This window comes from Prionailurus viverrinus, chromosome D1, assembly GCF_022837055.1.
Source record: "Prionailurus viverrinus isolate Anna chromosome D1, UM_Priviv_1.0, whole genome shotgun sequence".
NCBI classification, from domain to species: Eukaryota; Metazoa; Chordata; class Mammalia; order Carnivora; family Felidae; genus Prionailurus; species Prionailurus viverrinus.
The window spans coordinates 39935352-39958430 of NC_062570.1; the positions used below are offsets into that span (position 1 = coordinate 39935352).

The 23079-nt window shown below is 38.6% G+C and overlaps 2 protein-coding genes across 33 annotated transcripts in view; one reads left to right on the forward strand and one right to left on the reverse strand.

Moving 5' to 3' along the window:
- CD1H11orf54 (chromosome D1 C11orf54 homolog) lies at window positions 1-22006 on the reverse strand. 4 transcript variants are annotated; one of them, XM_047878025.1, is made up of 10 exons: window positions 21748-21830; window positions 17570-17642; window positions 16772-16918; window positions 14237-14335; window positions 10783-10856; window positions 10500-10601; window positions 9370-9546; window positions 8233-8382; window positions 2179-2295; window positions 1-1209 (listed from the first exon to the last, which is right to left on the reverse strand). In XM_047878025.1, exons 3-10 carry the CDS (start codon window positions 16824-16826, stop codon window positions 1036-1038), a joined length of 948 nt encoding a protein of 315 aa, XP_047733981.1. In that variant the 5' UTR covers window positions 16827-16918; window positions 17570-17642; window positions 21748-21830; the 3' UTR covers window positions 1-1035. The 4 variants fall into 4 exon arrangements, with proteins under 4 accessions (XP_047733981.1, XP_047733984.1, XP_047733983.1 ...); XM_047878028.1 differs by lacking the exon at window positions 17570-17642 and adding an exon at window positions 20882-20902 and having other exon boundaries at window positions 21748-21788; XM_047878027.1 differs by lacking the exons at window positions 17570-17642; window positions 21748-21830 and adding an exon at window positions 21900-22006.
- TAF1D (TATA-box binding protein associated factor, RNA polymerase I subunit D) overlaps window positions 21863-23079 on the forward strand; it is an 11083-nt gene continuing 9866 nt past the window's right edge. For 28 of the 29 annotated variants that reach the window (XR_007156268.1, XR_007156272.1, XR_007156269.1 and 25 more), the window contains exon 1: window positions 21863-22001. The gene's annotated coding sequence lies outside the window, so the exon portion shown is untranslated. Of the gene's footprint in view, window positions 22002-22250; window positions 22391-23079 lie in introns of those variants that run through there. The other variant, XR_007156261.1, reaches the window with a different exon arrangement.

The following is a 23079-nucleotide window of genomic DNA, read 5'->3' on the forward strand; positions in this document are numbered from 1 at the left end:
TTGTGAATATAAACTTTTTATTCATTTTTTGCTTCAAACTAGTGCTTCTTGTAAAAATAACATTTACAAATTTCTACTCACAGGACAGGTTATAGGTAACATCCAAAGAAGACAGTCAAAAAATATTTTTTGAAGATTTAGTATGTGTTTGCCATTAAAGAGCTCCTAAATCTGCACATGCTTAGCATTAGCAAGATTACGATTAGACAGTTGATTTCTGGCTAATGATTATTAAAGAAGAATACTGAGGATAATGTCAACAATTTCAATCAGTAAAAGAGTAGAATTTTTTATTTCACAAAGGACAGTGTCATGTGTACCAACAGCCTCACTTATAAATTAAAGTATACCCACTTCAGTGTTGTATTTGGATGTTTCTTTTCCCTTTCCTTCTGGCAAATAGCCAACAAGATACAAACTGCTTCCAACTGGCAACCCAAACAAAGGAGGCATCATGGCTAACCACCTAGTTGCCAATGTTTGTGAAAGTCAAATTGCGAACTCCTGAGTATGGCTCAACCCCACCAAAACGGGGAAACTTGCTTCCTCTGCCCACCTTATTCCACAAAAATAAAAAAGTATACTCTGATTTCTGAAATGGATTTTTAAAATTTAATACTATAGATTCAATAACTATCAGCATTTGCAACACTGATTTTTCTAATACCCAGAAACATCCACTTAGGACTTGTGAGAGTATTTTGAAAAATTTAATAATGTTATACAAATATAAGTTATTACCAGTAGATAGTAGGTATAATCACGTGATTCCTGATCATGTTATATTTAAGGTATAAACATAAGACTGATTTTGCTGTGAATAAAGAATAAAAAAATGAACATTTTCATTATGTATGTTTGTGCCCAATAATCTCTAAGATATATCAGATAATACAGAGTACAGAGGTCAACATACCTTTCAGTTAATGGCCAAAACAATGGGATTTAAGTCGTGAGATCATTGCTATTGGATTTTATATTAGTATCAATCAATGAGTTGATTACTTAACCTTAATTATGTCTTTTTCATTTGATTTAATCTCGCCCAATGGAATGGGTCTCTTTTGGTTGATCAATGCGATACAGAAACTCTGCAGGCAAGAAGTATCCAAGATATTCCACTGTGTCTGGGGTAGTGTCATAATGGTAGTGTCCACCTTCTCCATGATGACTGAAACAATGGGTGTGCTCCAATCGCAAATCAAACCCCTAGGACAACAGACAAGCTATCTGTCAGTATTTAAATTATCCTGGATAGGAATTGTTTAAGGGGGAGGGAGACCTTTTTATTTGTTATAATAGTTTTTATTTTATTTTTTAAGTAAGCAATATATATACTTAATTCAAAATTCAAAGAGTGAAAAAGGATATATTCCATAAAGTGTGTCTTTCCATCTTCTGCCTTTACTACTTCCTTCTTCCTTCCTTTCCTTGCAGGCACCCGGTGTAAGGAGTTTCTTATATACCCTTCCAGAAATATTAACTTTTGTAATTTTTACTCAAATTTTCACTCTGTACATACTGTGATGAGTATTGCTTTTCTTCATTTAAAAATATAGCTTGAGCTCTTAGTATATTAGATCATAAAAGAGCTTCTGCTTTCTTTTACACCTACATGGCATTCTATTGTACACACATACCGATTCCACCAATTCTCAACTAACATTTAGATTATGTCCAATGCTGCTATTATAGTAATGCTATTATGAATAACCTTTTAACTAATAATTTTAAATACTTACACATATATTTAAGGATACATTCCTAGACACGTAACCGCTGGATCAAAAGTCAGTATTGTGGTAGCTACTTTCTCTGAATTGGTCTCTCTCATATCTTTTTCTAGTGTCTAGTGTTAGAATATAAGGAATGGTATGATGAGCAACAAATAAGGTGATAGGAGACCCGAATCCTGGTCTTGATTCTACTATTTAATAACATGACTTTGGGTATCATGTAAAATATCTGTGCCTTGATTTGCTCGAAGGTAAAATCTTCCCTGCCTAACTAACTCATAGGGGCGTTAGCTACCTGCTCCCTCATCTTTCAAGATAATTCTGGAGACTATCCTAGTTCTTAAATGACAACTCAGAAAGTGCCTAATTTTAAAAGAATATCCTAAAACCTAAGCATAATCACTGTATTATACTGCAATATAAAAGACAGACATAAACTTACTGGGTCTCTGGAGACAAAAACTGGCAGACAAACCAAAGGAGCTTTCATCTCATAAAAGTGCAACCATTTATTCACCTCCTCATCAGAGTTCAAAGGGCAGGAAGAAAATTCTGTGGGCTACAATAAAAGATCATGCTAAATATATAGAATATTATTGATAATTAAAATGTAAATTGTATCTAACTTCATTACATTAGAAATTTAAGCCTTCTTATACATTTGACTATTTTTAGAATCAAAACAAGTTACATACCATAGTTTTCAAAAGGATCACCAATCAAGTGTATAAGCTAAAATGCATGAATGAATAAATGAAAGAATGAGCCTACTATCTTTTTATTTTTCATAGCTTCTCAGTTTTCCTGGAAATATATCCTCGTCCTAATTTTAAATCTCATTACTGCTACCAGTACATCGAGGGGTGTGTGGGTGGGGAACAAGGCATTAGAAGTTGGTAGAAGCATCAAAACGAATAAAATAAACTTATTCAAGGAAGCAAAAACAAAACAAACAAAAACTTGTACTACAAAGCACTGCTAAAAGAAATTTGGGAAGACCCCAAGGGGGCACCTGGGTGGCTCAACGGTTAAGCATCCGACTATGGCTCATGATCTCAAGGTTCGTTTGAGCCCTGCATTGGGCTCGGTGCTGACAGCTCAGAGCCTGGAGCCTGCTTCGGATTCTGTGTCTCCCTGTCTCTCTGTCCCTCCCCTGCTGGCACTCTGTCTCTCTGTCTCTCTGTCTCTCTGTCTCTCTCTCTCTCTCTCTCTCTCTCAAAAATAAAGCATTTAAAAAATAAAAGAAATTTAAAAAGACTCCAATAAATGGAGAAATATCCTGTGTTCATGAATCGAACAATATTGTTAAGATGTTAATACTACCAAAAGCAATCTAAAGATTTAATGCCACCCCTATTAAAATCCCAATAAAGTTTTCTGCTGAAATAGAAGAATCCATCGTAAAAGTCATGTGGAATCTCAAGGGACCCTGAAGAGCCAAACCAATCTTCGGGGAAAAGAGAAAAGTTGGAGGCCTAGCACATCCTGATATCAAACTTACTGCAAGTAATCAAAACGGTGTAACATTGGCATAAAGGCAGACATACAAATCAGCGGAATAGCACAGAGATCCCAGAAATAAACCCTTGCATATATGGTCAAATAATTTTCAATAAGGGTGTCAAAACCACTTAATGGAAAATGGACTATCTTTTCAAAAAATGGTGCTGGGAAAACTGGATATTCATGTGCAAAAGAGTGAAGTCGGCCCCTTAATTTATACATGTACAAAAAAAGAACTCAAAATGGATCAAAGACCTAGCTGTAAGAGCTAAAATATAAAACTTAGAAGAAAATTTAAGGGAAAAGTTTCAGAACGTGGGATTTTCACCATAATTTCTTGCATATGACATAAAAACTACAGGCAACAAAAGGAATGATAAGTGGGACTATGTCAAATTACAAACGTCTGCACTGTAAAGGAAACAAGCCACAAAATGAAAAGGCAATCTATGGAATGGGAAAAAATATTTATCCAATAAGGGGTTAATATCCACAATATACAAGGAACTCCTACAACTCAATATCAAAAAACAACCAACTTAAAAAATGGGCAAAGGAACTAAATTAGACGTTTCTCCAAACAAGACATACAAATGGCCAGCAGGTATAAGAAAAAGTGCTCAATATCATCAGGGAAGGGAAATGCAAGTCAAAACCATGAGATATCACCTCATTCCTGTGAGGATGGTTGCTATCAAAAAAGCAAGGGATAACAAGTGTTGACAAGGATGTGGAGAAAAAGGGACACTTGTATGCTGTTAGTAGGTATGTAAACCAGTGCAATCATTATGGAAAACAGTATGAAGGTTCCTCAAAAAATAGAACCATATGATCCAGTAATCCCACTTCTGGGTCTATCAATGGATGAATGGATAAAGAAACTGTTGTGTGTGTGTGTGTGTGTATATATAAATGTGTGATTTGATTATATATATGTGTGTGTAAATATGTAAAATTATGACATATGTATACACACACACATACAAGGAATGTTATCCAGGCTTAGGAAGGAAGGAAATCCTGCAATTTGTAACAACATGGATGAACTTGGAGGACATTATGCTAAAATGAAATAGGCCACACACAAATATTGCATGGTATCACTTACTGGAATCTAAAGAGTCCAATTTAGAGAAACAGACACATAAAGTGGTGGTTGCCAGGAGCTGGGGAATGGGGAAAATGAGGTGAAGGTCAAAGGGTACAAACATTTTTCAGTTACAAGATGGGTAAGTTTTAGAGATATAATGCACCTTATGGTTAACTACAGGCATACCTTGGAGATGTTGTGGGTTTAGTTCCAGACCACTGCAATAAAATAGGGGCAAGTCAAATGAATTTTTTAGTTTCCCATTGCATGTAAAAGTGATGTTTGCATTATACTGTGGTCTATCAAGTGTGCATTATATCTTAAAAAATGTACATACCTAAATTTAAAAATACTTTATTGCCAAAAAACGCTGACAATCATTTGAGCTATCAGCAAGTCATAAACTTGTTTTTTCAAGGCATAAACTTTTTGCTGGTGGCGGGTCTTGCCTCCGTGTTGATGGCTCAGGTTGAGTGATCAGGGTGCTACAGTGGTGAACAGTGCTGTTCTGTAGCATTTTACCCACAGAACTTTCAAAATTGGAGTCAATCCTCTCAAACCCTCCAGCTGCTTCAGCAACTTAGTTCATGTAATGTTCTAAGTCCCTTGTTGTCATTTCAACAATCTTCACAGCATCTTCACCAGCAGATTCCATCTCAAGAAGCCACTTTTTTTGTTCATCCCTAAGAAGCAACTCCTCATCTGTTCAAGTTTGATCATGAGATTGCAGTAATTTAGCCCCACCTTCAGGCTCCACTTCTAGTTCTCTTGCTGTTTCTACCACTTCTGCAGTTACTTCCTCCACTTACGTCTTGAACCCCTCGAAGTCATCTATGGGAATTGTAATCAACTTCTTCCAAACTCCTATTTATGCTGACATTTTGACCTCTTCTCATGAATCACAAATGTTCTTAGTAGTATCTAGAATGGTGAATCCTTTCTAGGTTTTCAACTGACTCTGCCCTGAGCTGTCATACGTCTATGGAAGCTATAATCTTATGAAATGTATTGTTTTTAATTTTTTAATGTTTATTTATTTCTAAGAGAGAGACAGAGTGCCTGCAGGGGAGAGGCAGAGAGAGAGGAAGACAGAGAACCCAAAGCAGACTCCAGGCTCCGAGCTGTCAGCACAGAGCATGACATGGGGCTTGAACACACGAACCATGAGATCATGACCTGAGTCAAAGTCAGATGGTTAAGCGACTGAGCCACCCAGGTGCCCCTGAAATGTATTTCTCATATAATAAAACTTGAAAGCTGAAATTACTCCTTGATCCATGGGTTGCAGAATGGATGCGATGTTAGCAGGCATGAAAGCATGAATCTCATTGTACATCTCCATCAGACCTCTTGGGTGACCAGGTGCATTGTCAATGAGCAGTAATATTTTGCAAGGAATATGCTTTTCTGAGCAGTTGCTGTCAAAAGCATGCTAAAAATATTCAGTAACCCATTTTGTAAACGGTTGTGCTATCGTCTGGGCTCTGCTGTTCCATTGATAGAGCACAGGCAGAGTAGATTTAGCATAATTCGTAAGGACTCTAGGATTTTCAGGATGGTAAATGAGCACTGGCTTCAACTTAAAGCCACCAGCTGCATTAGCCCTTAACAGAAGAGTCAGCCTGTCCTTTGCAGCTTTGAAGCAAAGCATTGACTTCTCTATAGGTATGAAAGTCCTAGACGGTATCTTCTTCCAATAGAAGGCTGTTTTGTCTACCTTGAAAATCTGTTGTTTCGTGTAGCCACCTTCATTAATTACCTTAGCTAGATCTCTGGAGGATAACTTGCTGCAGCTTCTACATCAGCATTTGCTGCTTCACCTTGCATTGCTATGTTATGGAGATGGCTTCTTTTCTTAAACCTCATGAACCAACCTCTGCTAGTTTCGAACTTTTCTTCTGCAGCTCCCTCACCCGTTTCGGCCTTCATAGAATTGAAGAAGGGCTTTGCTCTGGATTAGGCTTTGGCTTAAGGGAATGTTAGGGCTTGTCTGATCTTCCATCCAGACCACTAAAACTTTCTCCATATCAGCAACAAGGCTATTTTTGCTTTCTTACCAGTTGTGGATTCACTGGAGTAACACTTCTAATTTTCCATCAAGGACTCTTCCTTTACGTTCACACCTTGGCTATTTGGATGGGAGGTCCAGCTTTTGGTCTCCCTTCGCTTTTGACATGCCTGCCTCACTAAGCTTAATCATGTCTAGCTTTTAATGTAAAGTGAGAGACGTGTGATTCTTCCTTTCACTTGAACACTGAGAGGCCACTGTAGGGTTAGTAACTGGCCTAAATCTGATATTGTTGTGTCTCAGGGAATAGGGAGGCCTGAGGAGAGGGAGAGACACAGGGCTGGTTGGTGGAAAAGTCAAAACAGACCAACATTTATTAAGGTGACCATCTTACATGGGTGCCGTTTGTAGCACCCCAAAGCAAGTTCAATCATTACTTCAAAGATCACTGATGACGGACTGCCATAACAAATATAATAAGAACAATGAAAAAGTTTGCAATATTGCGAGAATTACCGAAATGTGACACAGAGAGGGGAAGTGAGCAAATGCTGCTGGAAATTTGGTGTCAAAAGACTTGCTTGATGCAGTGCTGCCACAAACTCATGTATGAAAAATGCAGTATTTGCGAATGCAATAATGTGAAACACAATAAAATGAGATATGCCCATAGTTAATAATAAAGTATTGTGTACTTGAGTTTTAAAAATGCCTGTAATTATTTGGTATTTGCAATTAGATTTATCTACAATTCTGTTTTTAACAATTTGGAAAATTAAGTAGTTTCGTAAATGTTGTGTCTTTCTTTGCAAAATCAGCTGACTTGCCATTTAAAATTATCGGGATAAAAAACATTAAAACCAAACATTTTTGATGAGTTTAGTGACAGAATGAAAAGGAAATTAAGTTGTAATTACTTTTACACTTGATTCATTCATTCACCTACAAAACATTATTTTAAAACCTTGGGGTGCCTGTGTGGCTCAGTTGGTTAAGCGTCTGACTTCAGCTCGGGTCATAATCTCATGGTTTGTGGGTTCGAGCCCCACATTGGGCCCTGTGCTGACAGCTCAGAGCCTGGGGCCTGCTTCAGATTCTGTGTCTCCCTCTCTCTCTGCCCCTCCCCCATTCATGTGCGTGTGCATGTGCGCTCTCTCTCTCAAGAATAAACATTAAAAAAAATAAAAATTAAAAAAAAAATGCCCTGGGTCTTGCTTCATACGGTATTCCATCCTTATTGTCTTATAAACTTATATAATTAGCCCATAAGATTATAATTTTCATAATGACTCCTTTTCCCAAAACCACAACCATCTAGATAGCAAAGTCAACATATGCAGTTTGGGATTCTGGCAATAAAAATGATAATCCAAAAAAAATTGATAATCTATTTCTAAGGCTTATACTCATGTCTATCTACATCTTAAAAACACAAAGTTCCAATATATTAACATAAAGAAAGGACTCTAGTTAGACATTATCTTACAGTATGATTTACAGTATTGTTTGTCATTTAAGTTTTAAAGTAATACATGGGGCACCTGGGTGGCTCAGTCAGGTAAGTGTCCAACTGTTGATTTTCACTCAGGTCATAATTTCATGGTTTGCGAGATCGAGCCCTGTGTCGGGCTCTGCACTGAGAGTGGAGCTGGCTTGGGATTCTCAATTCTCCCTCTCTCTCTCTGCCCCTCCCCTGCTCTCTCTTTCTCTCAAAATAAAATAAACTTAAAGGATTAAATAAATAAATAAATAAATAAGTAAAATTAATACAATCATAGTAAAAGCATTCAGGGTGTTTTAAGGGTAGAATTCTCAATGTATATTAAAAAATCTCAAGATCTTAAGTATGTGCACGTACATAATACTCATATACACATGTACACAAAGACTCTTACCATTATGTGAGTCTTCACTTTTCCCTTCTGAATTACGAAAGTACCTCCCATCCCTACAGGCTTATCTCCATAATGTTTTTCAAGAGTCTGTCTCATACAAGTCACAAAGTTAAGTTTTCCAGTTCTTCTTTTGGCTTTCACCTCAATGACCTAGAGAGGACATAAATATGCATTCCATTGCTCTAAGCTGCACAATTTTATGTGAATAACTATCAAAATGAAACATATAATCTAATGCCATTAAGCAGTCACTTGTTTGCTTGGAGCACACACATAGGAGTTGAGTGAGATATCTCAATCCTGTCTTGATCAATAATACATAGTGTGCGTGCGTGCGTGCGTGTGTGTGTGTGTGTGTGTGTATGATGAGTTATCATTTACTCTAATAAGTCTTATTCATGTTTTCTTGGACAGAGAGAGTTATAGCGAAGTCTTCTACTGAGCTCTAGAGATTCTTATCATTTACATGTCAAGGCGGCAAAAGGTTGAGAATTCCTGGCTCAAAGGGGTTAACCTCTGGTAGTTCAGAAGGGAGGAGAAAGTGATTACATCTTTTCCTTTCCCTTAAAATTCTGGACTTGTGTTACCTCCACTTAATTAGGTCTTTTTACTTCACTACCTGGCTTCTCAAAGTAGCCGAAGTAGCTCCCTCTATTTAAAAATCTGAGAGTTCCCACAACTGCTAACATTGAAATGATCTTTTCGTGTTCTAACAGGAAGTAAATACGAGGTGAGGCATTAATTTTTTTTACCTCTTTCTTGATGTAATATTTTGCTACCACAATTTCTGTCTAGCTCAACCAACCTCTGATCAATCAGCAATGAACAAATTACCTACATAGTAACTGCAGGTAGGTAGTATCTGTCTATTTCAGCTGCGTGGTTCATCTATTTGACTCACTCCGCACATGAATAGCATTACCTTTTATTCCTCAGAAAACAAGGTATTGCTTACTAAGTATTCTTCACCTCAGTTTTAAATAAGACTTTCACCTTACTTGTAGTACTCTCTGAATCTCTAATAAAATTTGGCTCAGCTGGTTTTGACTTTTAAGAAAACCGTACTTGTTAAAGTTCAAATTTTTAGCTATCTGAGAACTTCTGGAGAATACTATGTTTTTGTGAACAAAAAATCACCTTTCCAGGTTGGCCCTCACTGGCAAAAAGATTAGCCAGTAATGCACACCCAAAATCGTGATATTTCTCACTGTATTTCTCGAGCAGGCACCCTCCATCTGCCGGGTTAACATGGGCAAAGTAACTTCCATTTACTGGAGATTTGTGTTCACTTTCTGTTTGAATAATTGGCATAAACTGAAAAGAAATGTAAATAAGAAAAGTAAATTAGTCAATCCTGGCATCAATATCCGAAGAGAATATCTTGAGGATCCTTGACTTAAGATATTTTATTTCAGGACCTATTAAGAAAACATGAAGTATGAAATATTTAATTTTAGATTCAAAATGTTGAAGATTTACAAACATCAAAAAGTTGAAAAAACATTTTATAAAATGTCTAGTATTTCTTACAGTGTTTCAAAAACCTTGTAAACTGGGCTTTAAATTTTAGACTTTTTTTCTATCTTGAACACTAGGTAAATTATATTACTCTTTCTACAAAAGAACCTTGTATGCCTATCGAGTAATGGTCACATCTGAAGAGATGAGGGAATGGGCAGATTTAAGAGGTCTTTTACTTCTCTGGTCCAGAGATGGGAAGAGACCGTGGTGTTTTTATGTTGTAAATATACTAACACACACAGGAATCGATAGTATCTTTTGTAAATAATCATTATACCATTGGGGTAGGTCCTTGCTATTTAGTCTGAAAGAGGGAATTGATGAGATCATTAAATACTCCATTCATCTTCTCATCAAAAGCTGCTTTCATATCAAAAGGAAAGATTTACAGTGAAGGCAGAAATTCTCTGATGGATAAAGGATTAAAATCTTGCACAATCCAGGGACCTCAGCAGACCACATTAGGATGTTAGACTCATCTAACACGGAGTGCATACCCTAGAAAATCTGAAATTAGGGGCTGGTGCTCCATTATAGTGGAGCATAGGCTATAGTCCAAATCGGTACCAAACAATATCAAATCTATAAAGAAAGAGGATACCAATTCATTCAGAAAGCAGACTTTCAGGTAGGGCAATAAAAGAAAAATAGGTAGACTAAACGTCAAATCAATAAAATTAATAAAATAATAAAACAATTTAAAAAATAATAATAAAATAAAGTAAAATAATTATATGTATGCTGACCTCACAGTTGAACCCAACAGTCTGAAATGGGCCTGCTCCTGCTCCAAGAATAAAAGCTCCAGGAAGCTTAATGTCTTTTGCAATCTTATTTACATCAAAAACCTATATACAAGAAGAAAAAATATTATTTAAATCACAACTTATACAAATCTGTACTTTTTTTCACTGAGTCCATTAACACTTCCATGCCACATTGGTCAATGGGTCTTCTAATAACAAAAAGAGGAATCAGCTCAACTTCTAATAATCTTCATGTGAATGTGAAGAGTAAAAGTACACTTACTTTTTCTTTATTTGCAAGAGGCAATAAGTAAGGCACACCTCCTACTTCTGCAATTCTAGTTTTCCCACAGATGCCTAAAAAAAAAAAGTAACTTTAAAAATAGGCAAACCTCAGGGCGCCTGGGTGGCTCAGTCGGTTAAGCGTCCGACTTCGGCTCAGGTCATGATCTCGCGGTCCGTGAGTTCGAGCCCCGCATCAGGCTCTGTGCTGACAGCTCGGAGCCTGTTTCAGATTCTGTGTCTCCCTCTCTCTCTGACCCTCCCCCATTCATGCTCTGTCTCTCTCTGTCTCAAAAATAAATAAACGTTAAAAAAAAAAATAGGCAAACCTCTAACTTAAGTATAAAATGCCAAAAGGCACTAACTTATTTATTATTTAAAGGGTACCTAACTCTTCCATTCTTATAGTTTTACAAATAGTAGGGATTGAAAGACAGAAATAGCTATGATCCCTATCCTATTCTAACTACTTAATACATCTAATACTGTCATTATCAAGCATAAAGGCAACGGAAAGTTGCTAATAGAGCAAGGGCTAGAATTGAAGCCGAAGTTCAGATAGGATGAGAATTCTACAATCAGTCTGTCATGACCTATTCCTTTAAAAATCTGTGCTTTGGGGGCACCTGGGTGGCTCAGTCGGTTAAGCATCTGACTTTGGCTCAGGTCATGATCTCACTGCTGGTGACATCGAGCCCTGCGTCGGGCTCTGTGCTGACAGCTTGTGGCTCAGAGTCTGGAGCCTGCTTCGGATTCTGTCTCCCTCTCTCTGCCCTTCCCCCTCTTGTACTCTGTCTCTGTCTCTCTCTCAAATATAAATAAACATTAAAAAAACTGAAAAAAAATCTGTGCTTTTGGTAGAGAAGGAGTTGGTTAAAATTGTACTTTAGTATAACGTATTTTGCTCCAGTAGAATATTAGTTCTTTAAGAAACCCATATCGGGTGGGGCACCTGGGTGGCTCAGTCCCCCACTCATGCTCTCTCTCTCTGGGTCAAAAATAAATAAACATTAAAAAAAAAAAATTAAACAAATCCATATTGGGAGATCCTCTTGTCAAAGTTGTTTATTCCCAAGGTTGTTTTATAGAAATGCAAGTAATTAGAGATAACTTCAGACGTTGGGAACTTTCTACTCACACTTTTTTTTTTTTTTTTTACTGACACTTTTAATTAACATCACAGGTACAGCTAGACACAACTTGGGAAAGGCACCTTTTTTTTTAATGTAAAGTAGAAAATAATTACTTTTTGTTTGAAAAAAAGCAGTCTTGTCAGTTTTATACTAACAATATCCCAAAATAAAGTATACACATACGTCGCTATTTCTTTAGCTATGCAGAAGGAAGATGTACAGGATTTTTATACATCCCATTTATAAATAGGGATTTTAGAAATTTCTTCCATGGGATCAGCAGAAATTACTCATGGATAAGAGTCTTTCTCATAAGTGATAGTAATACTGAAATTTAAAGAAACCATTAGAGGACTATTTTAGTAGTCCTGGGAAAAGACAAGTAATGTGCTAAAAATGGGGACTGTAGAGATGGAGAAGAGTAGATTAAGAAAGAGGACAAGGGAGAATAGACAACTATGGTGAAGGATTGAGCTAAATTTTAGACATGCTGACCTCAAGTTGTCCTTAGCATATATAGGTGGAGATGTCCTGTGGACAGCTGGAATTACTCATCTATAGCCAAGAAAAAGACAGACCTACCTAGGTGAGATGTGCAGATTTCAAGTTCTTGTATCCACACAGAAATTTAAAATCACAGGAGTAAATGGAAAAATGCAGAGAGACTGTACAGAATAAGAAGAGGTTGAGGAAAGAATTCCAGAAAATGTCAGGATTTTTAAGAGCCTGCCAGAAAGAGAAAGGAGCTAGGAAAAATGAGGAAGAAAGAACATCATGGAAGTCGGAAAGGTACCAAGGAAGAGAAGGCAAAAGAATCAAGGAAAAAGGAGAGAGAACTAAGGGGAGACAGAATGTCAGGCAGCCATGGCCGAATACTATGAAATATGTGAGAAACCAAATAATACTAGTAAACATATCAAAGTCATTGGTGACTTCAGTCAGACCAGGTAGAAAGTACCTAACACTTGTAAAAGATAAGATACATATAAACGTACATATCTAGCTTCCTTAGTGTTGCAATTTAAAGGCTTACAAGTTATCATCTAGAAACCTCTTTGGATGACAGAATTAAGATGAATCATTTTTCCTTTTCCTTGTACTCTTCTGTGTTTTCTGATTTTTTAATTTTACTTCCATTGACTACTTATTTAGTGGGGAGAATATATTACCTCTGGTACACAAAACTTCCAGAATTTACAAGTATACTTAATGCTTGCTTGTTTGTTTGTTTATTTATTTATTTTGAGACACAGAGAGAGACTGCATGAGTGGGAGAGGGCAGAGAGGGGTGGGGGTGGGGGGGGGGTACCCAGAATATGAAATATGAAGCAGGCTCCAGGCTCTGAGCTGTCAGCACAGAGCCCGACGTGGGGCTTGAACTCACGAGCCGTGAGATCATGTAGAATTTACAAGAATACTTAAAATCAGAGACTGTTTAAGCTGGAAAGACCCAGAAAGAAAATGAAAGCCAAATCTCTCCATTTTAATATATCTGAAGCCCAAATATATTACTTGGCTTCCTTAGGGTAATGAAATCTGTGCATGGCAGAGAAAGAAGCAGAGTCTAGAACTTCTGTGTAAAATTACTTTTTAACAAAAAATTATAATTATGTCAGTAACATAATCAAAGAGGAAGTGTGAATGTTTATCTCCAAATTCCTCATCACAATAGGATATAATGGGAGAAGGTCAGACTTTCAGAACAGATAGACTTGGATTTGAATCCTGATTATGATTACTGTTGATCTTGCCTAGCCTCTCTGAGCTTCAGCCTTCTCATCCCTAGACTGGGGCGAGCACTTACTTTGCAGGATTATTGTCAAAATTAAGTCACCAAATATAGGTGTTTATCTATCATACAAATTATATTTACTCAACCAATATTTTTTCCCTTCCTTCTTACTTTAAACATCGGCTGGATGTTTGGCAAATAAGAATTTAACAGATGACTCAAATACAAGGCTTTCAAGATTCCTTCTGGTCTTGAATAAATAAATATAAACAGCGAAATTTACATTTCCTTAACAGTCGCTCCAACAGTTAAAAAACAAAACTCTCATGTGGTATCAAGGATTCTAGCCTACTGAATATCGATGATATAACCTGTGAAAATAACATAAGTGCATAAAACAGCATTTTCCCACAAAGGAATAAAACGAAATTTGCTCCATTTAAGAAAACTGCACAGATATTCAGCACAATTTAGTCTAAAATTTGGGACAATATCCTTTATTTGTAGGTAATTTAAGACAATCCTTCATAATAATTTTAGTTTCAGAAGAAGATGGGGACTGAAAAAAGTGAATTGCAAAAACTGTTTACCTTTTACAGGAAAGGTAAATGGCTCCTTAGTCAAATCAGGGCAATCGACCACAGACACCTGGACATCAGCAAAGTTATCTTTGAGGCCCTTCTGCAGAACTGACAGAAAAGGAAAAGGGTTAACATCAGGTAAAAATTTGCCACCATATATCAAACCTTCCCTCAACATTTTGGGTATCACGCTCTCAGTCTAAATTTGTATAATTAAAAGGCGGGGGAGGGAGAGGGCAAGGGGAGGGGCCTGGTTCAGTTGGTAGAGCAAGGGACTCTTCATCTTGGGGTCATGAGTTCAAGCCCCATGTTGGGCAGGGCTTACTTTAATTTAAAAAAAAGAGAGAGAGAGAGGGAGGAGTGCTTGGGTGGCTCAGTTGGCTAAGCGTCCGACTTGGGCTCAAGTCATGATTTCACGGTTCTTGGGTTTGAGCCCCACATTGGGCTCTGTGCTGACAGCTTGGAGCCTGGAGCCTGCTTCGGATTCTGTGTCTCCCTCTCTCTTTGCCCTTCCCCCACTTGCATTTTTTTCTCTCTCTCTCAAAAATAAATAAGCATTAAAAAAAAGAGGAAATGGTCTTACTAATGAATATAACTAGACATTAGGCACACAATCACAAGGTCTTATTAATTAATATAATTAGACACCAACACACAATCACAAGACAGAATTAAACACAAATAATCCCCATCAAAATCACTATAGATCTGTAGAGATTTAAACACTGCACTAAGGTGAGGACTACTTTTCTTTTGCAGACAGAATTCCAAAGACCTATTGAAATGTCTATATTTAAATTGTTAGACAGTAAGCAATTACATGTAACAACTTCATGGACACTTGAAGAGAAAACGTTGAGCAAAAGGAGTAAGACACAAAAGACTTTATAGGACTTCACTTACACATACTTCAAAATCGGGCAACTCATCTAAGGTGACAGAAGTCAGAACGGTGGTTACCTCTTTGGGTAGAGATAGTGACTGGCTAAATACCTGAAGGAGTCTTCTGGAATGCCGAAGTATTTTATATCTCAGTCTGGGTGGTAGTGACATGAGTGTAAGCATGCTAAAATTCATCAAGATGTACACTTAAGATTAGTGCCTTTTACTGCAGACATATTGTAACTCAATACAAAAAGGGAAAAAAGAAACATATTTCAAAGTTACAATGCTAGGAGCAATGTACTTCTAAGGATGGAAAGTTTCCATAAAAACTTCTCTGATAGTAGTGTCAGCCATTAGTTTAAGTTTTGTAGAATCAACCTCTCCAAAACATGAAGTCATCCTAAATCTAGCCACATAGACATTCCATACCAGATCTTTTATCCATATGAAAACAGAAACCAAATTGCCTGGAAAATTCCCCTAGCTAAACTAATGACAGCAGACTTATCAATATGGAAATTATAATATTTCAGCATGTGGAAATACAGTTAAATCTATTTTTTACCGATTTCAAAGAGACCAAATTCTTGCTATAGGACTTTATGTAAAATTGAAAATCAATTGCAAGCCAAAAAACTTAGATTCCAATCTATTTTGTACTGAAAATATCCTGTACATATAGAAAGAACATATAGAAACACAGACACACAAGCGAAGATAGATGTAGAAAGACCCTCAAAGAAAAGATTCCTAGCTGTCCTCTCATAACAGGGAAGGCAGAAAGACTGACAGAAAGAAAATACAGGCAAAGAATACTAGTCATACAGATGATTTGTTAGCTGCCATCCCACTGAGGAAAAACTAGGAAGGTCAGAAGAAGAGAGTCATAACCAAGCAAAACCTGAGTACGCTTTTTGACTTCAACCTTAATCAGGAAGACAGATGAACTGTCAGGATGGGTGCACTTTGAAAAGTAAGGGTAGGTTTTATCCTCGCCGTCAGAATACAAGCTAGAGGCCATCAATCAAATGTTAGCTTTCTGACAGGCTATACAGTTTTGGCTTAGTACTATTCCTGGCTTCATTTCATAGTCTTATTTTTACTTTCTTTTTCTTATCTGTCACCCCACCTGATTCATCTTGCGAAGCTGCCTTAAATTCCTATTTGAACAAGGGGAAATGCAGAAAAATATATACAGAAATCTAAGCGAGTTCATTGGCAGTCTATCAGGAGAAGATAGAAATCTAAGCGAGTTCATTGGCAGTCTATCAGGAAAAGGGGAAAAAGCAGTAACGTTAGGAACATGATTAATATACCACAGATTTTATACTTAAAGAATATTGTAACTGGTAAAAAGCTAAAATGGTGTGACTTTTCGGGCATCACATATACTTAAGTATTGGATTACTATATTCATTTTCACTCTGTAAAGTTGGTACCTTAACAAGAATCTTCAAGTGGTGAGTTTACTTTTTTTTTTTTTTTTGGAGGGGCATAATTTCGGACTTTCTCAATAAAAATAGTACAGAAGAGACACCGAAAAGGAAAATGAGCTCTGCATTGAAAATACTATCACATAAATTATGTCTTACAATATTTTTATCTTTAATTGTTTTCCTTAGAATAATTTAAAAACCCTTCAGTTACTATTGTATTTACCTCCAACAAGCTCCTCAAGACTTGGCACGTGAAAAGAATACTCAGCGCAAGCCATTTCTTCTTGAGGTGCAAGGATGTACACGTAAAGCTATGGGAGGTTAATGGTCACAAGAGTTCCCCGTAAACGAAGCATGAACAGCTGTTGTTCTGGAAAGAAACACTAAGAGTTCAGTTATATAAAAAGGGCAGAAGGGCATTTGGGTTTCTATCCTCATAGAAAGGCAATCACAGCTTCTGGTATTTAATATTCCAAGCGAGAAATGCACAAGTAACCTTTTTTTAATACTGATTCTTTAAACAGTCAACACTTAAAATAGACAAGAGGAAATGCCAAACCAAGAAGGCATATGATTCTTTAGTCATATATGTGAATTTAACACGTAGTTTTCTAATGGTTGATCTAAGGAATATAGGTCCTGAGGCAAAAAGTAGTTTTTAAGGCTTATAGATAACTGTTTAAACGGTTAGAGATAACAGTATAAGATGCTCAAGGAATTCATTCTCTCATAGATAATTTGTGTCTTCTATATTTGACATATAGGCTAAAAATTAAGCAAGTTTCTTAGACTACCACTTTTGCAAAAGAAATTTTAAATTACTAAGAAAAGTGCAAAATTCTGCAAACGAGTAGCTACTGAAACTCAAAGTATTACTTTTACTTACAAATAAACATACTTTCTTGGTAAGCAGCTTTAACGTTAAATTATTCTAACCTGATTATAGTTTGATGTTTTAAAAATATATGCTAAGTATATTTTACAATAGGGAAACATATATACACAGAGATTAGTATCTTACCTTAAGAGTTCAGGTGAGGTGATGAAGCGTGCAAGCAGAGGGAGGTAAATAAAATGAAGGGAAAAAAAAAACCCTAAAACCCAAGCAAAAATAATGTAAGGTGGGCAGGGGATCCTGCTCTAGGCCAACTGCAACAAAGAATGCTGGTAACATTCTTAAGGGTGTTTCTAAGAACACTATTCAGATTCCCATTAAAATTGTTAATGGAACATCTCATTAATTATTAACCTGAACAGTCTCGATACAGGCTTGCTTAGTAAGTGGAAGGTGGTCTTTCAACATCACTTGAAAAATTCTCTCTCCCCGCCCATTTTTTTTTTTTTTTTTTTTTTAATTTTCCAAAGTTTCGCAGGTTTCTTAGAAACTGGGCTTCTGGTTTTGGTGGTGATTTCAAACAACATATCCTCAACAAACATGCTAGCGCATACATGTAGGACTTAATGTTCACGTAAGTACCTCATCAAATACCAACTTTTATAACCCTTTGATTATATGCATAATCTAGTCTCCCAAATAAAATATAAACTGTTGATAATGGGCCCTGAGTCCTATATAATCATATTTCAATGATCTCAAGCATGTTTTTCAGTTGAACAATTTATAATTGTTCAGGAATGAGACATTTTAACTTTTTCTCTGGAAATTAATTTCCGATGGACAGAAAACACACACAGATATTCCTGTATACCTTCACCTAGATTTTCCAAATGTTAACATCTTACGTTTTATCAGAAAGCAGCAAGTAATAATCAAGAACATGTCAAAATCTGCTCAATACTATATTTATAATGAGGAAAGTAAAAGCACTCTAGATATTTTTATTTATAGTAGGAATAATAAAGACAAGTTTAAATTCAAGTATAATCCTGATTTTATACTTTGTGCTACCTTTAAAAGGTCTGGGTTTTTTTTTTGTTGTCGTTTTTTTTTTTGTTTGTTCGTTTGTTTTTCTTTCCTCACCAAAACAGAAACAAAGTCCAAACCCAGGAGGCTACAGCTGAATAACTGGTTTGGAAATGTAGAACTTCAGGTTAGCCAACAGCCCAGAAGGCAGCGGTAGCGTGTGTGTGTTTATGTGGGAGGTAGGGCTGGAGGTTGGAGTTGGGAGTGATGAGAGAAAGGGGTTAGAAAAGGGTTTTTTTTTTAATGTTTATTTTTGAGAAAGAGACAGAGTGTGAGCAGGGGAGGGGCAGAGAGAGAGGGGGACAGAATCTGAAGCAGGCTCCAGGCTCTGGACTGTCAGCACAGAGCCTGACGTGGGGCTTGAGCTCACGAACTGAGCGATCATGACCTGAGCAGAAGTCAAAAGCGTAACTGACTGAGCCACCCAGGAACCCCAGAAAAGTTTTAATACAGGGGCACCCGGCGGGGGGCTCATTTCGCTAAGCGTTCGACTTTGGCTCAGGTAATGATCTCCTGGTTTGTGCTTTCCACACAGAGCCCACTTCAGATCCTCTGTTTCTCTCTTGAAAATAAATAAACATTAAAAAAAAAAAGGTTCTAATACAAACTCAAGAGTGGCTCTAGGAGGACAGCTTTGGGCTGTAAGGAGGCACAGGATTTTTACCCTCCAGATTCCATTGCTGGCAGTCACTGGCCCAGCAGTAGGGCCTAGAGATGGAAAGAATATAAATAAAAGGCAGTTGGGTAAGTGGAACTGCAGAGACAATGCCTAACAGGGTAGAACAACTGTAGCAACCAAGCTGATATCTTTTTATTGAGTGCATGCTATATTAACAGGTACGTACGATATGCCACTTTACATTCTCTCAAAACCTCTCACTCCGAAGAGATAATACATTTCTCATTGTACAAAAGAGGAATAGGCCAGAGAGAATGTATTATTTGAGATCACCCAGCTATTAAAAGAAAGATTAAAAAAAAATAATTGAAAATCAAATGTAGCCCACTGTAAAGCCAGAACTCCGAGGTTAACCTGAGATAGAATGACACAGCTCAGCTCACGGACGGAAGAATTTGCATAGAGTCATCTTGAGAGCACTCAGAGGTGTCATTTGTTTGCTTTGTTTCTTCCTGCTAGGCAGTGATCTTTTTGAAGATAGGCCTAGGGCTCTCTTATCTGTCTTCCGAGTGCCTTCCTAGTGGGCACCATTTCAGCCTTAACTATTTATTGAACGTTTACAACGTGTCAGACACATAAGTCTCTGGGATAGGGCTGGCTTGCGGGTGTGCAACTAGTATAATTGCACAGGGCCATGTATTCAGAACAGCACTTGGTTTAGTGCTCTGCTGTCCACCACCCTGCAATTCTTAACTTTATATTTGAACTTTTAGGACCACTAGGACAATGGAGCACGTGCAGGATCAGAGGCCGGAGGTGCATCGGGCATGTCCACCACCACCATTCCTTGCTACTTCACTCCCATCATGCATTTGTGAAGCCCCAAGAACACAGAAATCTAGTGGACCCACCATCTGTGGGAGTTCAGGGAGACTTAAGGTCCCCGGATTGCATAGTGTTGGTGTTGCATACATCAAGAAGTAAAAAAAAATGTGTTAGTTTTGTGCAGTTTCCACTGTTCTGGTAAGAACAAAATACATGTTTGTATGAGCTACAAAATACATATTGTGAAATTTAAGCAATTCTGCATACGAGTTGACTGTTCTTTCATCTGTATTTAAAACTGGCACTATGGGGCGCCTGGGTGGCGCAGTCGGTTAAGCGTCCGACTTCAGCCAGGTCACGATCTCGCGGTCTGGGAGTTCGAGCCCCGCGTCGGGCTCTGGGCTGATGGCTCAGAGCCTGGAGCCTGTTTCAGATTCTGTGTCTCCCTCTCTCTCTGCCCCTCCCCCGTTCATGCTCTGTCTCTCTCTGTCCCAAAAATAAATAAACGTTGAAAAAAAAAAATTAAAAAAAAAAAATAAATAAAACTGGCACTGCACGATAGAAGTAAAACATGCTAATAATTTAAATATAAAAATTTTTTAATGTTTATTTATGAGAGAGAGACCGAGTGCAAATGGGGGTAGGGGTGGGGGGTGGGCAGAGAAAGAGAGACAGAGACACAGAATCTGAAGCAGGCTCCAGGCTCCAAACCGTCAGCAACAGAGCCCAATGCATGGGGCTTGAACTCACCAACTGGGAGATCATAACCTGAGCCGTAGTCCGATGCTTAACAGACTGAGTCACCCAGGCGCCCCCAAATTTTTATTTTGACATTAAATAGCAAATTTCTATTAACAAGTGAATACTAACATGCTGTTATAATTAATAGAAAGTTGATGCTATTAGTTGAAACACCGTGACAAGCCAAAGGAGATACCAGAAGGAGAGAGCTTACTTTTTAGTACCTTTAGTGGCGCTTCGCCCTGCTGAACAAGGGAGCCTGTATTTTTATTTTGTACGGAGTCTCACAAATTACATGGCCAGGGCTGCTCCCAAATATGACAGCGAGTAACACGACCATACCTGTCGTGGCGTTTCCTAGTAGTTCATAGACTTGTGGAAATGCCCGCCTACCTAAGGGATTCGACTTTTATGCCTGGAATTTTTCAGTATGTAGAGAGAAACTGTGTAAAGAGATCAGTTTACCTTCAAGGTCTGTTCAATCCTGAGATCACACTGACTCTACGGGACTAGGCAACTTTACGGGTCTATCATATGATACAAGAGATCTGAAAGTTTTGTAACTCCTTTAGGAGAGAGAAAAAAACCACCCAAACTAGACTAGTTGAAACTGTTTTAACACTCAGTAGCCGTTCGGGGAACGAAGTAAAAAACCCAGAAGAAAAAAACAATCCACCGCTGGTGTCTCTTGCGATACGTTGCCCAGCTCCAGGAGGCTGACCCTCAGTTTGGAGGGAAAGAGTGAGCTAACAAAACAAGTCCAAAGGTGGAGAGGGGAACCGGGTGTGCAATGGAGTAACACCGGCTTCCAGTACAAAGGTTACAAATTTTGAGTCACGGTCAAGGCAGGGGTCTGTCACAGTTTCACACAGAAGAGATTTCTGAAGACAGAAGTAGATCTAACAACACAGCCGACACCACACTCACATCCACGCACACACCCCTGACCAGGCTTTAGGAAATCAGACGGCGGCTCAGCAAATGCGAGACACCGGAAACAGATCAGGCTGAGTGGCTGCCTCCTGGCAGTTCACACCCACTCCGAAAAGTTGACCCCATTTGCCGAAAAGTTCTTGGCTATTCCATTTACCTATTCAGTTAGCCGAGCCGACTCCTGAACCCCGAGAAATGCGTCTGTCAACCCCGCCTCCTCCGCGTTAGGGAGCTCAGGCACCGCCCACCCCAATCGCCCCGCCCCTCGCGGCGATCAAAATGGCGCTCCCGCATCTTGCTGCTTCCCACCTTTCACGTTCCTCGTGGCGTAAAGTGTTCTCGCGAGATTTCGGGCCCACTATTAGCTGGGTCGTGCGATGGGCCATCCTTTTCTTTCGAGAGGCCGTGGAGGTAGGTGGTCCTAGGCGCGTTGGGGTGCTGCGGTCAGGAGGTTGCCGGATGCGGACCTCCGAGGCCTGGGTTGCTCAGCCTGTGCCGAACCGGCGCTCCTGGTGCAAGCCGTTTGCCAGTTTGGGTGGGTAGGAAGAGGACGTGATCGTCGGGGCCTGGTGAGCGAGGGAGGAGCTCGGTTTCCCCGGGATCCTCGCGTTGCTCGGCAGGTTGCAGCCACAGCGCAGAAGGCAGGCCCTGAGGGTGGTGGGCTCGCGGCTGTGGGCCTAGTGGCTGGATGGCGGCCCACACCTACGCGTTTGTAGGCGTGCTCCGTTGTATGTTAGTGAAGTTGTTAAAATTAAGTATTACGGGCGAGCACACGTTTTGTTAATCTTCGTAAGTGCAAGGTAACCATTTCTGACGCCATTTTCCTTGCATGAGGTTGGGTGCTTCCTGGAGACACTCTGCTCGAAGGTCAGGCATAGTGAGTGGTTGAAGGGGTTGTTACCACCACACAAGAGCGCCGGATCGTGGGACGGAAGCGACACTTAGGAGTGCTTTCTTTAGAAATTTATTTTAATGGTTATTTATTTTTGAGAGTGTCGAGTAGGGGAGTGGCAGAGTCGGGAGACAGGATGGGGCTCGAGCTCAGGAACGGTGAGATTATGACCTGAGCTGAAGTGTACAACCGACTGAGCCCCTCAGGGACCCCAGGAATGCTTTCTAAACCGTTTCCGAAAAAGTGTTTTTTGAGTTAATGCCACTGTGATATTTAAAAGGCAGATTTAATCTCCGGTATATCCCATCAGTGCCATTGGACCCAATTTTTGTTAAATTGCTGTTTTTGGGCAATTCATGAATTCGTAGATTTTGCATTTTGAAAATGCAAAGCTGCAACAAGACATATCCTGAAAATTACCACGAGTCCGTTGGGTGTTTTGCAGATACAAGATCTGTGTGACTTTAAGGATTTCCTGAGTTGAGATATTTTGCCATTTAATCCTAGGATTCCTTTCTTCCTTAGTTGTCCTTCCCAAGTAAAGACTAAACGCAAGAGCGGAAGAATGTAGGCATCACCTATGGGGGAGATGAGGTA

Bases quoted from the DNA above. Each gene is read 5' to 3' on its own strand.
- CD1H11orf54 (XM_047878027.1), bottom strand. From the start codon at position 16,826: ATGGCTTGCGCTGAGTATTCTTTTCACGTGCCAAGTCTTGAGGAGCTT. The intron at 9,547-10,499 runs GTCAGCATACAT...ATTTCTTTTCAG, and splicing joins CTGTTGGGTTCAACTGTGAG to TTTATGCCAATTATTCAAAC. The intron at 8,383-9,369 runs GTGATTTTTTGT...TGTCCTCTCTAG, and splicing joins GTGAGGGCCAACCTGGAAAG to GTCATTGAGGTGAAAGCCAA.